At 44.6% G+C, this 14,166-nt stretch overlaps 2 protein-coding genes across 5 annotated transcripts in view; one reads left to right on the top strand and one right to left on the bottom strand.

Moving 5' to 3' along the window:
- The window catches only part of GDAP1L1 (ganglioside induced differentiation associated protein 1 like 1), a 12,228-nt gene extending 11,296 nt beyond the window's left edge, over positions 1-932 (top strand). For all 4 annotated transcript variants that reach the window (XM_068416434.1, XM_068416435.1, XM_068416437.1 and 1 more), the window contains one exon: positions 410-932. In XM_068416434.1, the coding sequence (XP_068272535.1) occupies positions 410-753 (344 nt within the window). In that variant the 3' untranslated portion in view covers positions 754-932. The remainder of the gene's footprint in view (positions 1-409) is intronic.
- Positions 933-8,866: 7,934 nt separating this feature from the next.
- On the bottom strand, positions 8,867-14,166 carry FITM2 (fat storage inducing transmembrane protein 2). The gene is made up of 2 exons (XM_068416336.1): positions 14,003-14,166; positions 8,867-11,628 (listed from the first exon to the last, which is right to left on the bottom strand). Exons 1-2 carry the CDS (start codon positions 14,164-14,166, stop codon positions 10,986-10,988), a joined length of 807 nt encoding a protein of 268 aa, XP_068272437.1. The 3' UTR covers positions 8,867-10,985.

The raw sequence follows: 14,166 nt of genomic DNA on the forward strand, positions 1-14,166 counted from the left end.
CGCTGCTGCCCTCCCCGAGGGGTCACTGCGCTGCATCTTCCTTCAAGGGGGGCCAAGGGCCCTTTTCCAGGGACCTCCTGGGTCTGGGAGGATGCCAGCTCCTGCTGCTCTTGACTTGGGAGAGAGGCAACAGAGTCATTTTGCAGACAGCGATTTGTATCTTCATGTGGGCTACAAACAATCATCTCTTATTCCCAGCTTTGTGGCCCCACATATCCTCCATCACGTAGCCTGGTAGATGGGGTCTGAACTCTTGGGATATCAAAGAGCTGAGAAAAAACACCCCAGGTGCATTAGACCCCAGGTCTAATGCAAATGTTCCTGCCTTCGTGGATCTTCTGAGCAAGCCTTTAGGTGTCCACCCAAAGGTTTCTTCTGACCCTACCTGCTCTGTCACTTCTCTCTCCAGGGCAGAAGTGTGAACTCTGGCTCTGCGGATGCGTCTTTACTTTGGCCGATGTCTTGTTAGGAGCTACCCTGCACCGCCTCAAGTTTCTGGGACTCTCTAAGAAATACTGGGAAGATGGCAGCAGACCTAACCTACAGTCCTTCTTCGACAGGATACAAAAACGCTTCGCCTTCAGGAAAGTTTTGGGAGACATACACACCACGCTCCTCTCCGCAGTGGTGCCCAACGCCTTCAGGCTGGTCAAGCGGAAACCTCCCTCTTTCTTCGGAGCCTCCTTCCTGATGGGATCTCTGGGGGGAATGGGATATTTTGCTTATTGGTACTTAAAGAAAAAATATATCTAGTGCTGGCTGCTTGGTGTTTAGTTTGGTGTCTCTGTGCTGTGTGAAACTATGATGAAGCCTCAGTAACTGTAATGAAATTCGAAGCAAGGTAATGACTAATTATATTGTTTAATGTAACATTCCATAGTCTAGAAGTAGAAACGTATACTGCAAGGAAATAAGACGACAACAACAACAAAATTTACGTCAACTTGTAAATGCCTTTTTTAGGTTTAAGTATTCAACTCCAGCGCGAGGCTCAGGGGTTCACGGGCTCAGCCGTGCCCACCGGGAAGCGACACGGCCGCCGGCACCGGCCGGCTGCAGTGGGAGAGATGGGGACCCTGGGAAGTTTCCTGATGCCCAAGTCCAATAATGGGACTCGGAGACTCGGTCCTGTATGTTTGTGTTTCCAAATTGTTCCCTGGCCACATGTCACACATGCAGGTAGTGGGGACTTTCCTCTTCCAGAAGGCATTGTGCTGTCGTGCTCGGAGGCTTTCCTGGGAGCAGGGTGCAGTAGCTGGTCACAGTCAAGGTGGATTTGCGTTCTTCAAGTATCCATTTTTTAACTTATCTTCATTGAAAGGAATATTTTTTATTGAGCTGCTCTTAGAATGTATCCACTTTCTACGTCTCGTTTCGGTGGGCTTTTTTTTAAAGAATTTAATGTCTGTCTTTAACTGCCGCACATTTTTCCTGAGATAAATCATTCTGGCTTCCATCCTGAATTTTGGCACATGAAGGAGATTATTGTTTTAAGCCCTTTGGCTCTGTCGCTTGAGTTTTCCTTCACGGATTTGCAAAGCATCTTTCACCGACTGAGCATTATCTGGACTCTGAAAAAAGTACAACCATTTTCAGAACTTCTCAGCACTTTCCTGAAGGCACTTTGGCTTTCTCTTCCATCGGGGGCTCTTTTCTGTCATTTCCTCGCTGTGTGTTTTCTTAGAGACACTTTGCACAGAATCACATTGATGACTTTCTTGTGCCTTTTGCATGTTGGAAAGAATAACGGGCCTCACTGCTACTCATGCTTTGAAAACTGAGATCCTCAATAAACCATATGGGAGGAGTAACGGCTTCACATTTCTAAATGTGTTCAACATCCTTCTAGTCTTATCTCAAAGCACGTCCGCGGGCAGAGGGATGTGCAGGTGGTTTGTGCTCTTTCTCAGATACTGCACTGGTATAAAATTTGTGTGGAAACAAAATGCATTCCTCTTCCAAAGCACTCATTTCTGTAAGCGCTCAGCCTGCTCGGACCTCCTCTGGCTGGTTTTCTGAGCGCTCTGGTGATCCCTGGCGAGCCATGCTGCATCTCTAGGCTCGGGAACGTATGCCAAGTGTGGCTGAAGCAATACCGATTGCATTTGCCTCCGACTCAAAAATTAGCTTTATGTATTTGAAAGCATCAGGATTTCCCAGGAGCTTTGGGTCTTGATACAACCTGGCAGCCATGGAATTGTGAGTATTTAGCAGGAATTACAAGGGATGAGCACACAGAGATCAGACAACACACAAATTTATGCTGTGCTTGTCACAATTGTGTAGGGTGGTCTGAGATACCTCTGGAATACAATGACCTGTGTAGCTGCAAAGTGCTGTGTTACCTGTGTTACCCCACAGTGATTAGGGCCACACTTAAAATTGGTGTGTGAGAACCCAAATCCCCCACCTGCCCCTGCGGACCAGGCACCTGCAGCTGATGCTGCCGAGTGAAACATTACAGACATACACTCCCCCAAATACAGTTACATATTTGCTTCACAGTACGAATGACTTTGGAATAAATAGCTATTTTGCTTCTTTTTGAAGAGGGAGGCAAAGGGTCCCCTGAGGTCATGCCTTTTGCTGCATCTGAAAGGTGTAAGAACATACATGATGACCCATGGTTCAGCTGGTCCATTAGCTGACACTAAACTCCCCAAAATAATTTATAAAGATACACTGACATGAAACCTTTACCAGGATTTCATCATTTTACCTTTGTGCTACACACACACTCCCTGGTGATCTCCAAAAGCTGATGAAATGCACATGCCAGGTGTAAAAAGGAATATTAATGGGGGTACAAGGCCAGGAAACCCAGAGAGGAGAGCAAATACTCAGTTCCCAGGATTTCAGACAGAGAACGAGGCAGAAGGAAGCTGCTCAGCAAGACTGCTCCAGGGTACTTTGCTCCTCATTTTGGTGGTTTTTTTTTTGTTTGTTTGTTTGGTTGGTTGGTTTTTTTTAAAGCAAAGAATAAAATTAAAATCATGGAGCAAATCAGAACTCTAAACCCTGGATAAAACAGGCATTTGTTTTGTTTTGGAGCACACTGTTATAATACAACTCTTATAAGGAACCCAGACAGAGCCAGCAGCTGGAACAGGGCACTGGTCAGTTCGGACCAACACGTGAGAGCTGTCAGTCATGTCACGTTGGGGGCTGCTGTTTAATATGACCCAATGGTCAGATTTGTAGAACTACAGCTCACGAAATCTTTTTAGTCCTGCGGGTTTTGCTCAAAAGACTCAATAACAAAAATTGAAAATGTACGTGTCAGTCTTGAGCTGGCTGGCAGCCTTCTCCTTTGCTTGCCAAGGGATGGAGAAGACCTCTCCATGCAGAATGAAGGATTTCAAAGCCAAGCTTGCCAGAGGACAGGGAACACACTACAGAGCCTGTCTGTCACAGGTTGCCAAAGAAATCGAGATCAAGGGCTGCCTAAGAATACCTAGTGACCATCTCGTGGCCCTCTCAGAAATTAATTGCCAAGTCTTGCTCTGTTTCTCAATGAAAAAACCATCCTTACTACCCAGCTGCAATTTCAGTATCCTGGCTAAGGAGGCAAGGGGATGGTGCAAGAGCTGCTCCTTCGAGCAAGAGGAAACTCGCTTTCTGCTGTGAAAATAAATTAAGGACTTCCCCACCTGAGAATGGCAAACAGGAAACATTAAAGCTAGTGAAAATATTTAACATCAGGTTGCATTTTGTGACTTTCACTGCCGCCATCAAGATCAAAGCCAAGCACCCAGACTGGATCCACAATGCAGGCAATTACAGCAACTAAACCTCTCAGGTTGCTGAGATATATGGGATTAAAATAATATGGGATAATATGATAATAGTATTTTGAGAGGGCCAAGGATAAGACAAAGCATGATAATATGGGATTAAAAACTAAATAACCAAAGAACTGGGAAACAATGTACAACCTAAGAGCTAACTACTGTGACTGCACACCTGCAGTTGTCTGTGGCATAGCGGAGGACAAGAGGGTAATTTCACATCTGTTCACGCTACCAGCAAAGCTGCTCTTATTACACGAGTCTGTAGAAAAGCTGCTTCTGCCTTGGTAGGAGAGAATAAAGTCCCCAGCCCAGGCTCAGCAGGCTGCGCCCCGACGAAAGTTCAAGCCCACAGGTATGAATGGGAATGAAAACATCCGCGTAAGGATTTTGTGGACAGGGACAGATTTTGTATCCCTAAAGGATTTCCTAAAGCATGGCCTCAGTGATAAAGCAGAGAGGTTTCGGACCAAGCCGCTTCTAATATCGAATCTAAGGTTTTAAGCAGTAGCGAAAAGATACTGGAACTTGTATTCTCAGACAAAGTGCCTTCACAACAAACAAATTTCCTATCTTTTCCCCTCATGCTGATTTCCAGCTGCGCCCAAATGACATATTTACTATCGTCTTTCACTCTCCACTTGACATGCTTTTCTGTGAAGGATTAAGCAGAGAGAAACCAGCCTGCTTTAAATGCCTCACAGTGAAAGAAAGAATACCACATATGCCATAAATAATTTAGATGAACAATTGCTTTGTCAGGACACAGATGTCTATCGCTGCAGCGAAGGCAAGCAGAGGCTGCGGACTGCAGTAACCCGTGTGCCGCAGCCCAAGGCTCTACCTGCAGACTTCAGCTGCTGTCGCCAAAGCAGATTATTTCTATTTCCACACGACTTTGACGCTGAAGAGCATCAATAAGCAAAGTGTCAACCTCCACCCGCTCCTTGCGAGCTCACAATAAGGTTTTTTTCCTTTTATGTCTGTCTCCTCTGCACAGTGATCTACTTTCAGCTCTTCTTTTCTTTACCCCTCTCTACTGTCCTCCCCTTTCCCCTCTGCTGGACTCCCCGATGTCACTCTCCTGCTGAAGCCAGCCAGGGATACGTGACCATTTTCAGAGACATTTCTGTTGTCAGGAGCCCACAGGCTGTGAAGCTCTGCATCAGTGGACACAGCACCTCCCATTTCCACCTTCTGAGACACAACAGCTCAGAAATGAAGGAGACAAGAGATTTTTAGCAAGACTATCTAACAGCACAGACTGATGACAACTTAGGAAGCCTTTCTTTAAAACCAACACCGTCTAACCCCTACTTTCATTGCCTCCTGTCTCAGCCTTTTCCTACCAGCACCTCATCTCTCCCGCGACCTAAATCCTTTTTAGCTCCAGGAGAGTTATCCAAATAAAGCTACTTTGCAACAGAAGAGAGCAGAACCAGGTTTGAGGGTGCTTTATATTGCTGCAGACACTTCCTGACATAGAGCTCAGTATTCTGCACAGTTAAGCACTGTTTCGCACACGCTCCTCACATCACAAGGTCACGTCATTCCACTGCAAGCCTCCCAGAACACTCTGCTGTTTTTGTTTACCAAAAGCAATTTCTTTCTATTCCATGCCCTCAGAGCCAACCACTACAAAACAGCAACAGGGAGGATTCTTGGCCACAAGCAAGAAAAAAAAAAACACCAAGTGAAAAAATCCCCAGAAAACAAAATAAAACAAAAAACCACCCTGGCATCATTTTTTCTGTCTCTTAACTTCCAACTCATGACAATCAACAGAAAAAAAAAATATATATATTCTTAAAAACCTCAAACCTCTACCACTGCCATTCTTCTAAAAACCAGAACAGTCAGGCCAGGCTATGGCACAGCTGGAGCAATGGTGCGCCGTGCTGAGAAGAACTAGTGTGGCACTATACCAAGCACACATTAAATCTGCGCTCACCTAAATCTGCAAAACACAGAGGGCAGAGCCCGAGTGCCATTCTGAATCAGCACCATCCTGCTGGGGTTGGGTGTGACAAGTCACACACTTGGATATAAGGCTAACAGGCTCTGCAGGCTTAGTATCACCTTTGTTTTCAGTTAATTTTGCCCGTCTTTCTCCATCATGGTGAACTATTTTTAGCCACAATCTATTTAGCTGAATTTTCTCCAGCACTGAGTCACGATCTGTTAAGCCTGTCACCAATACAGTCACGCTGCGCGTAACCTCTCGGCACTGCTATTCCACCCACGAGACGGGGAAGGCTCCGCAGCACAGAGGCAGCACAGGATTCAGGGAAGAGGTTTCAGAAGAGAGCTGACATTTACATTGAGGATATGCCTATTTATTGCGCTGACATCAACGCTTCCCACAGATTAAATGCATTAAATTGCGTGACTGAGGGAATACATGACCCAAAACTGCAAAATGAGCTGACGGGACATGGGAAAAAGGCTTCAGAGATACAAGATGAAAAACAGTCATCAATTATATTTACTTTTGTTCCACGCTTTTCTTTCTTCAGCCTTACAGCACTCGGGAAATACACAGTACAACTGCAGACCTCCTACCACTGGATACATTGTCAGGAAAAGCACGATTGAGAAAGGGCATTTTTCTGAGTACTCCTTTCCCTTGATACTCAGCTCTCCTGAAACACTGGTAAAGCTCTTTGCCTACTTATTTCCTGTGCCGTATTATAGTTCCAAAGATTTACGAGAAAGCTGTTCACCTTGCTACAAGGCACATGGCGTTGCCTGTGTTTTGTGATGGCCAGAGGCTAGTTTAAAAATTATCTTTCAGACTAAATGTTACTACACAATTGCCTGAAATTTCAGGGACTGCACTCAATCCTGAGAGTCATTTCCATTTCTGCTTCTCCAACTTGTAACGTCTATGTTCTCATTGTCTACTTTGTTTAAGCACTAAGGTACATTCAAAGGGATTAACAATTTCCTACTAAACACCTGTGTGAAACTACTCTTCACAATGAATGCAGTTTGCTGCCCAAGGAGAGGACAAAGCTAACTCTACCGCTGCACCAAGTGCCACTGTCACGTTACCTTCTCTTTCCTTCCAGGAGTTCAAGAACATCAGGTGTAGTTCTGCTTCCATGTGCTTCCTGTGCTTTTTTCCAAGTAAACACCATTACAGGGACAGACCAACTCCTTTCAACAGTGGTTCATTATGAATTCAGAGTCACAACAGCCTTTTTGCTCGTGTTAATTACTTTCATCTTAAGCTTTGGCAAAATACTTAAAAGAGGGGAAAATAAAATCAAGAGAAAGCATGCGCCTAGCAGAGGTAAAGAGCATTTATTACTAATCTGTGCTCCAGGAGATGAGATGAAGCTATGAAAAGAAATAATCCCAGGAAACAGGTTTCTGAGTGAAGGGAGATAAATGCAGGCTGATCAAAGGGAAAGAGCTGGAAAAGGCTGATTGCAGAGAAGCTGCAGGGATCTGCTTTAAGCTACAGTGGTAAAAACATTATTTCACTATAAAAAGTGACCATAGACTTGTGTTCACAACGAAAGCCTGATTTTCCAAACCATTTAATATATCACAGCAGCCCCTGCAGTTTTTCCATTAAAGTGCACCGTACAGCAGAACTGGGTGTTTCTCACTTTGCATGAAAACAAGATTTTTTTTTTTTTTGCAGCCACTCCACAACCTAAGCTTCAGTACACACAGATAAACTGGCAACCCAAGAACCATTCAGCACTAGAGAAGCATTCATGGAACAAGTTTGCTTTGAACAAAGACTTTGAGGAAAAATCAAACCCCAGTTTCAGATATGTTTAAAGTCTGAACTGTTCAGATGGCTCTTACGAAAGATCTAAACTTTCCTGTTTGCCTGATCTCTCCTCCAGTGACGCAAACATTTGAAAGAGTCCCAGGTAAGTGAAGAGTGAAATGATCCTAATCCAGTTAATCTTCCCCCTGTGTTGTAGCTGAGACTCCCTTCCTTGCTGGCCCCAGCAAACATTTAAGGCACCAAGACCAAGAACTGCCTCATCCACATCAGGCAGGCCAAATGCTGCTTCTGTGACAGGATTGTGATAAAGAGCCCACAAAACAGGCTAGACAAAGACAGGCGTTGAAAAAGTAGCAAACATACTTTGAAATAAGTAATATGCCAGTAAGATGTTGGAGACAAAAATTCCCTAAATAATTCTACAGACATGTAAAGACAGCTCTGCAGGAACACGAGGAATACTTTAATGCAGAAAAGCAAAAAAAAAAAAAAAAAAAGGGTAAAAAGACCAAGTGTTTCTTGTGATTACAGTTGCTGTCTTTTGGAATTCACTACAAAATGTGAAAATTTATCGTTAAAATGTTACACTTTTTAAAAAAACTTGAAACTAATGATACCTGTTGACAGCTGATTTGTGCCTTTGGCAGAGGACGTGAAATCCAGCTACTCACAGCGCTGTTTCTCTTTGGCAAATCTGTCGTAGAGAGGCTGCATTTTTAATTTAATGATAAAAGTGTATTTGGGGGAGGGAAGGAAGTCAGATAAAGGTGATGGCAAATATGTGAACAGAAAATTTGCAACCTTTGATTTCCAGTTAAGGTGCAAGGAAGCAAAGAGTTGCTCTGAAATAGTCAAAAGGCGCAAAGAAAAGGTCTAGAGCACAGGGGAACCTTGTTGGCACATAGTCTCTGGGTAGTGAGAAAGACATGTATGCTGAGATTTCCAAGCTCATAAGCGGTATTACAGCCCACGAGCCTTTCCCCATCTATTTCAATGGATTAGGCTTTCACTTTGCTGCAATAAGCAACTGTCCATGTCTACAAAATCAACTGCCTGGTATAACAGGCACACATCAGGAAATTTGCTTTTGTCAGGCATGGCTTTTTTTTTTTTCTCTTTTGTCTTTGTTTTGTTTCTTTTTACACGCTGTACTTTGGTTAATCTGTGCTATATTAACCCATTCAAGTACTGCAGAATTACCAATGTCAGTTTGATCATGCATTTCAGCAGTCACAAAAACACCGTGAGGCCGGATCATCCAGGGAAACAAAGAGCAGCAGCAGTATCTTTACAGACATCAGAAACAGATTCTCAAAGACACAAACACTGATAAAGTTTTCAAGTGTTTTTCTTTCATTGCTTAAATAAAAGTTTTGAGAATAACCATATCGCACTTTACTTCCATAATAAAATGTTTGTATGACACTGGTTAGAAGTGGACAGAAATATCCATATAGTGATTGCACAAAACATTTCTGAGACTGAAGGTAATTTCAGCAAGTCAGTTGGTTTAAATAAATGGCATTTCCTGTTCCAAGGCCTTGTCTATATAGCAAAGTTACATAAAAATAACCTAAAATAGAAACTTAAATCTAATGAAATTAATCAGAAAACCTTCTGGGTATATAATCCTTTTTCATGGTGAACGTGTCTTGCGGTCTAGCTTAACTCTATCGGGAGCACACTTACATTACATCAAAAGAATGTCTGCAAATGAATTTGCATCGTTTAAACAAATTTAGTTAAACCCAATATGAGTTAATCAGTGCAAATTTTCCAAAGAGTCAGCTTAAAAGGCAATTCCATGCAAAAACAAAAGGAGGAGCTTGACAGAAAATACACAACCTCCTGAAACAGCTTCCTTCTGTGAGGTGATTTGTACTTTCTAAGGATGCAAAACAACTCACACTTGCCACTGAATTCAGTGGAAATTCAAGTGAACTCAGCTTTCCTCAGAGGAGGACCACAAGTGTGGAGTTAACACTGCTGTATTTGCTGCAAATGCTACTGCTGTCTTGCTGGAAGAGAGCTGTTGAGACGGCAAAAAGAAATGTGCCGAGATTAGACTACGGTGCATCATACCCTGTATTCAGCAAAATAATCACCTTGGAGTCAAACGCCACAGACAGACCAAGCCCGCTCTCGGATTAGCGGACGGTACCCACAGCCTTGCCCACAGACCTTTTTGGCTGTCTTGCTCATCACTACAGCTGTTAAAACAGATTTTGTGCAATTGCGACATGAATAAGCCTTTATGAAATAATAAAAAGCTTTTCAAGATAAAAACTATGCTAAATGTCTGATTGATGAGTAAACCCACCCCACCTCAGACCTATTCATTATATAATAGTAGTGTTTTATTCAGTAGTGGGTTTCCAGCCACATCAAAAGCAGCCACAGCCTTATGTGCAATCAAAATTAAGTAGCTTATTGATATTGCTGGATAAGCAAGAATAAATATTGCTTCAAGCACACAGCTTTGCAGCTCTTAGGATAAACAATGCGTTTCATTCATTATCAAGCAGACTATTTGGGAAATAGTAGGCTAAGCTAACTTGTTCACACCACCAGAATTTCATTGTTCTGCTACGAGAAATGTACCACAAAGCACTCATCATTGCAAAGCATGCAACTTGTAAGATTTAAAAAAAAATTAAAACCCCAGTTCTGATATTAGACTTTTTAGCAAAACTGGAAGGAGTCTGTTTTTTGTGTCAAGAATAGAATGACAAAATACTATTACAGATACTTCACATAAGGAGAAAATTAAGGCTTGTTTTTCAAGAGTTTCCTTTTCAAAGGCAGACATGAATTTAAAGTCACAGTCTGCTTAAGACATTGTATCTCACATTTACTCTCTTTGCTGCAGAAGGTGCAGACAGCTAAGAAGCATGTGTGGCAAGTTAGTGTATTTAACACTCGATAACATGAGATGTTCTAGTTCCAGAACAGAGCTATATACTGCTTTAACTAGTATTGATATTTTTGCAACACTTAGCAGCACTGTCATTATTACAGCTTCCCCATGAAGCAATACAAATAGGAGTATTAAAAAAAAGAAGTATGAGGTTTGGATCATCCATGGTATTTTGACATAAATAAATCAAAAAGAAAGAGGGAGAACTAATTTGAGATCAGTCGAGCTCTTAAAAGAGCAAAGGCCTCTGTCAGCCTTGGATCTGGTCCTCCAGTTATTAATGAGACAGATCCAACTTCTGATTTCTTTGCCGAGAACGTCAGTCAGCAGCTCCTGAAGAAGAGCAGATCTCTTTCACTACCATTTTCTTTTCTCCCAAGGAAGAAGCTCATTACCACCTGCCAGCCATCAGCTAGTACAGATTTGGCTTCCTCCAGCCCATCACCTTGTTCCTTACAGGGGAAATACAGTAACCATTCCTACTCAACTACTCCAGTATTGAAAGAAAAATCCAAATATTTAAAAACTTGTTTTATCTGCTGTAACTGTATTTCTTTGAACTCAAAGGTATATTTGGAAGAGGTAGTCCAGGAGAAAAGGGTTTCAAGTACCAAAATCTGTATGTCCCATACCAAGCTGACAGACCTATCAGCACACCGAGAAGCTTTTGACTCAAGTCATGGAAATACACGGCAGTGCAGAGAAACATGAACACCCAGATCATGGTGAGAAAACACAAGGAAACAAACAGGCCGTTGATTACAACACGCAGCTTAGAGTTCTGGTCTATGGACAAGCCTTCCATCACAGCCACTTCCTCCACAATCATCAGAGCACAGTATGAGAGCAGGAAACAGTGCCCTGAGATATCAAATCCATTCCAGATCCCGTAGTCCTGGTGGCACTCCTGCTTGGTGGCATACAGCCGGCGAGGCTCGCTGAGTTTACCCGAGGTAGAACACACGCCGGTGAGATTCTCGATATAGATGAAGAGTCCGGTGCAGACGTACCAGATGGCAGTGCCCACTAGCAGTGCACTGAGACGCCGCAGCACCGTCAAAATGCTCTTCGTGGGTCCGTAGAGGAACTTGCTCTTGGCCAACTGGTAGGTGGTGACTGCGATGAAGGGCAGCAGAAGCCAGAATGTCCACGCCCAAGCCACCTTGACAAAATAGCTGCCAGAGAAAAAGAGAAACATGCATGTGTGAAACTTTGCAGGAGCTGGGGTAAGCGGTGGTGCTTGAAGAAGGACGTTTTCAAGGTCAGTGTTCGGAACCATCTAAATTAGACACTTGTGCCCTCCCCACACATAAAGAAGCATAGCTAAAATTCTAACCCTCTCCCCACTATTTGTCTCAGGCCCAACACCTGAATACTCCCTCAAACACGTACTTCAACCTTTTCCCAGGCAGTGCTCCCTCGGACCTAGAGCTCTCGTTCACACTTGCAGTTCAGTTTTGCAATCACTCTTACCCTACAAACCCACTCAACTCTGCCCTACTCAGAATGCAGCTGCAAAGAATGTATTTTTAGCTTGCCACTCTGACCACAGTAACCCTTTCTCTGACTCTCTCTCCCCATCTCAATTATCTTTGCTTACAAAGGCCTTCACAACCTCACCTTCTTAATAGTGAATAAGACAGCCAGGAGAAGGGCTGGCTCTTTTACCTAATCAGCCCATGAAACTTTTCCTCATTATCACCTTATAAAATCAATGAAGAAGCATAATGTGTTTGTTCCTTTGCTGTTCCTCCAGTGGATGAGAGCCTTCCTTTGGCAGATTCAAATCCTTCCATCTCTAAATTCACTCTCTACCTTGAAAATTTTTGCTGTGATGCCTATAAAATCTTGAAAACCAGCTAATGATGTGCTGATATCCTATTTAGCTGGAGACAGTATTGTGTGACTAGTTCTCTCTTCAAATCTTGAAGTGGAGCATGTACAAGTGGATTTAGTAATGAGTTCAGATGACCATAATCCATGATCTTCTTTCTCCCATTAGCACCTTTCAATGCAGCTTGCTTCCTAGCAGCTGGTGGGAGAGGTGAACTGGGCAGCCCCCTCATTACCCACACCCCGGGCTGAAAAACAGAGACAGCAGAATTCTGGTCTGTGGCTGAGCTATAGCTAGACACACACAGTCACCATTTAATCACCACCTCAGCATCGAAGACAAAACCAAGCAGGAACAGAGCTCTGTATCTTCATTAAGATCCTAACAAAAACTATCAGGGCTTTGCCCAGGATTTTGAGGAGTATCACAGAATCACAGAATCAACCAGGTTGGAAGAGACCTCAGGGATCATCGAGTCCAACTGTTGCCCTTACACCACCCTGTCAACTAGACCATGGCACTAAGTGCCATGTCCAGTCTTTTCTTAAACACATCCAGAGATGGTGACTCCACCACCTCCCTGGGCAGCCCATTCCAATGTCTAATAACCTCCTTTACTCTTAAAGTAGAAGTGTTATCTGTGTAGCAACTACAGCTGCTACCATGGAATAGTAATTGAAAATAAAATCCTCATTTTATTGAGACAGTTAAAAGCTGACAGCAGCTAGAGGCTGCTAACATCATTGCTGCTGGCAAACCGGCAGGCACGTAATTTGTGGGGAAAAAAACTGCCTCAGGAACTGTCACTACAGATAAACTTCCTCTGTTTAAAGAGGGAGAATTGAACGGTAGTATGATTTTACTGTAAGATCAATTTCACTAAGTGTTCCTGCCAATCTTTCTTTCCAATCACACTCAAAGCAGCTCCTCTCCCACACGTCACCAAATGACAAATTTGAATCAATAAAGTACAAAAATTCCCCAAGTCACATGGGAAAACAGCAATTTTAGCTTTCCTTTCTGATGTGCAGCAGGCAAGGCACACGTGCACTGGCCCAGCTCGCCGCCTTCCGCGTGCCCTTCAAAACGTTCAAACGTAGTTTTCAGGAATGACTAACCCAGTTAGATCATTGCGTGAGTACTGGAGAAGGATTGCAGTGACTCTGCTTTACAAAAGACGCTAAAACACTTATTTCCTTTAGCTTGCTTTTAGATCAGTAACTGTCAGTTCACTCAAACCTGAGGAATTATCTTGGAGATAAAGAAGGGGAAAAATTCCTTCTTTTCCAACAAAAACTGGGCAAGAAGCTCCAGCTGCTCCGAAATCTCAGAGCCCTGCAGACCACAGCAACTCCGACAGAACCCGCCTCTCCCAGCCCCTCCGCAGCCCCGCACTCGCAGCGCTTCCCGGCCGCCTGCCAGCACCAGCTCCCCAGCCCGCACCCCGCTGCCGCCCCGCTCACCCCCACCCGCCGCAGAGCCACCCCCAGCCGAGCCCCGCCGCCTGCCCGGGGCCCGCCCGCCCCCTCGGGCCCCACAGCCGGGTGCCCCCCGCCCTCTCCCCAAGGGCCTCCCCGGCCCCCCGAGGCGGCCCGGGGCAGCCCCCTCCGCCCCACAGCCCCCGCTCCCGTTCAGACCGGGCGCCCCCAGCCCCGCGGGACCCCCTCCGCCCACAGGGCCCGCTGCTCCCCGCCGCCCCCCGCGGTTCTCCTCACACGTTGAGCGGGTTGCGCTTGTTCCGCAAGGGCGTCTCGGGCACCAGGTCGCCGTCCTTGAGGGCGGACCCGAGCAGGACGACGGCGAGCAGCAGCCATGGCAAGCGGCGGCGCACCCGCCCGCCCGCCAGCGCGGCCCGCAGCCAGCGCCCGGCCCGCTCCAT

The sequence above is a fragment of the Nyctibius grandis genome, chromosome 19 (genome assembly GCF_013368605.1).
Source record: "Nyctibius grandis isolate bNycGra1 chromosome 19, bNycGra1.pri, whole genome shotgun sequence".
Lineage (NCBI taxonomy): Eukaryota > Metazoa > Chordata > Aves > Nyctibiiformes > Nyctibiidae > Nyctibius > Nyctibius grandis.

Bases quoted from the DNA above. Each gene is read 5' to 3' on its own strand.
- FITM2 (XM_068416336.1), bottom strand. From the start codon at position 14,166: ATGGAGCGGGCCGGGCGCTGGCTGCGGGCCGCGCTGGCGGGCGGGCGG. The intron at 11,629-14,002 runs GTGAGGAGAACC...TTTCTCTGGCAG, and splicing joins AAGCGCAACCCGCTCAACGT to CTATTTTGTCAAGGTGGCTT.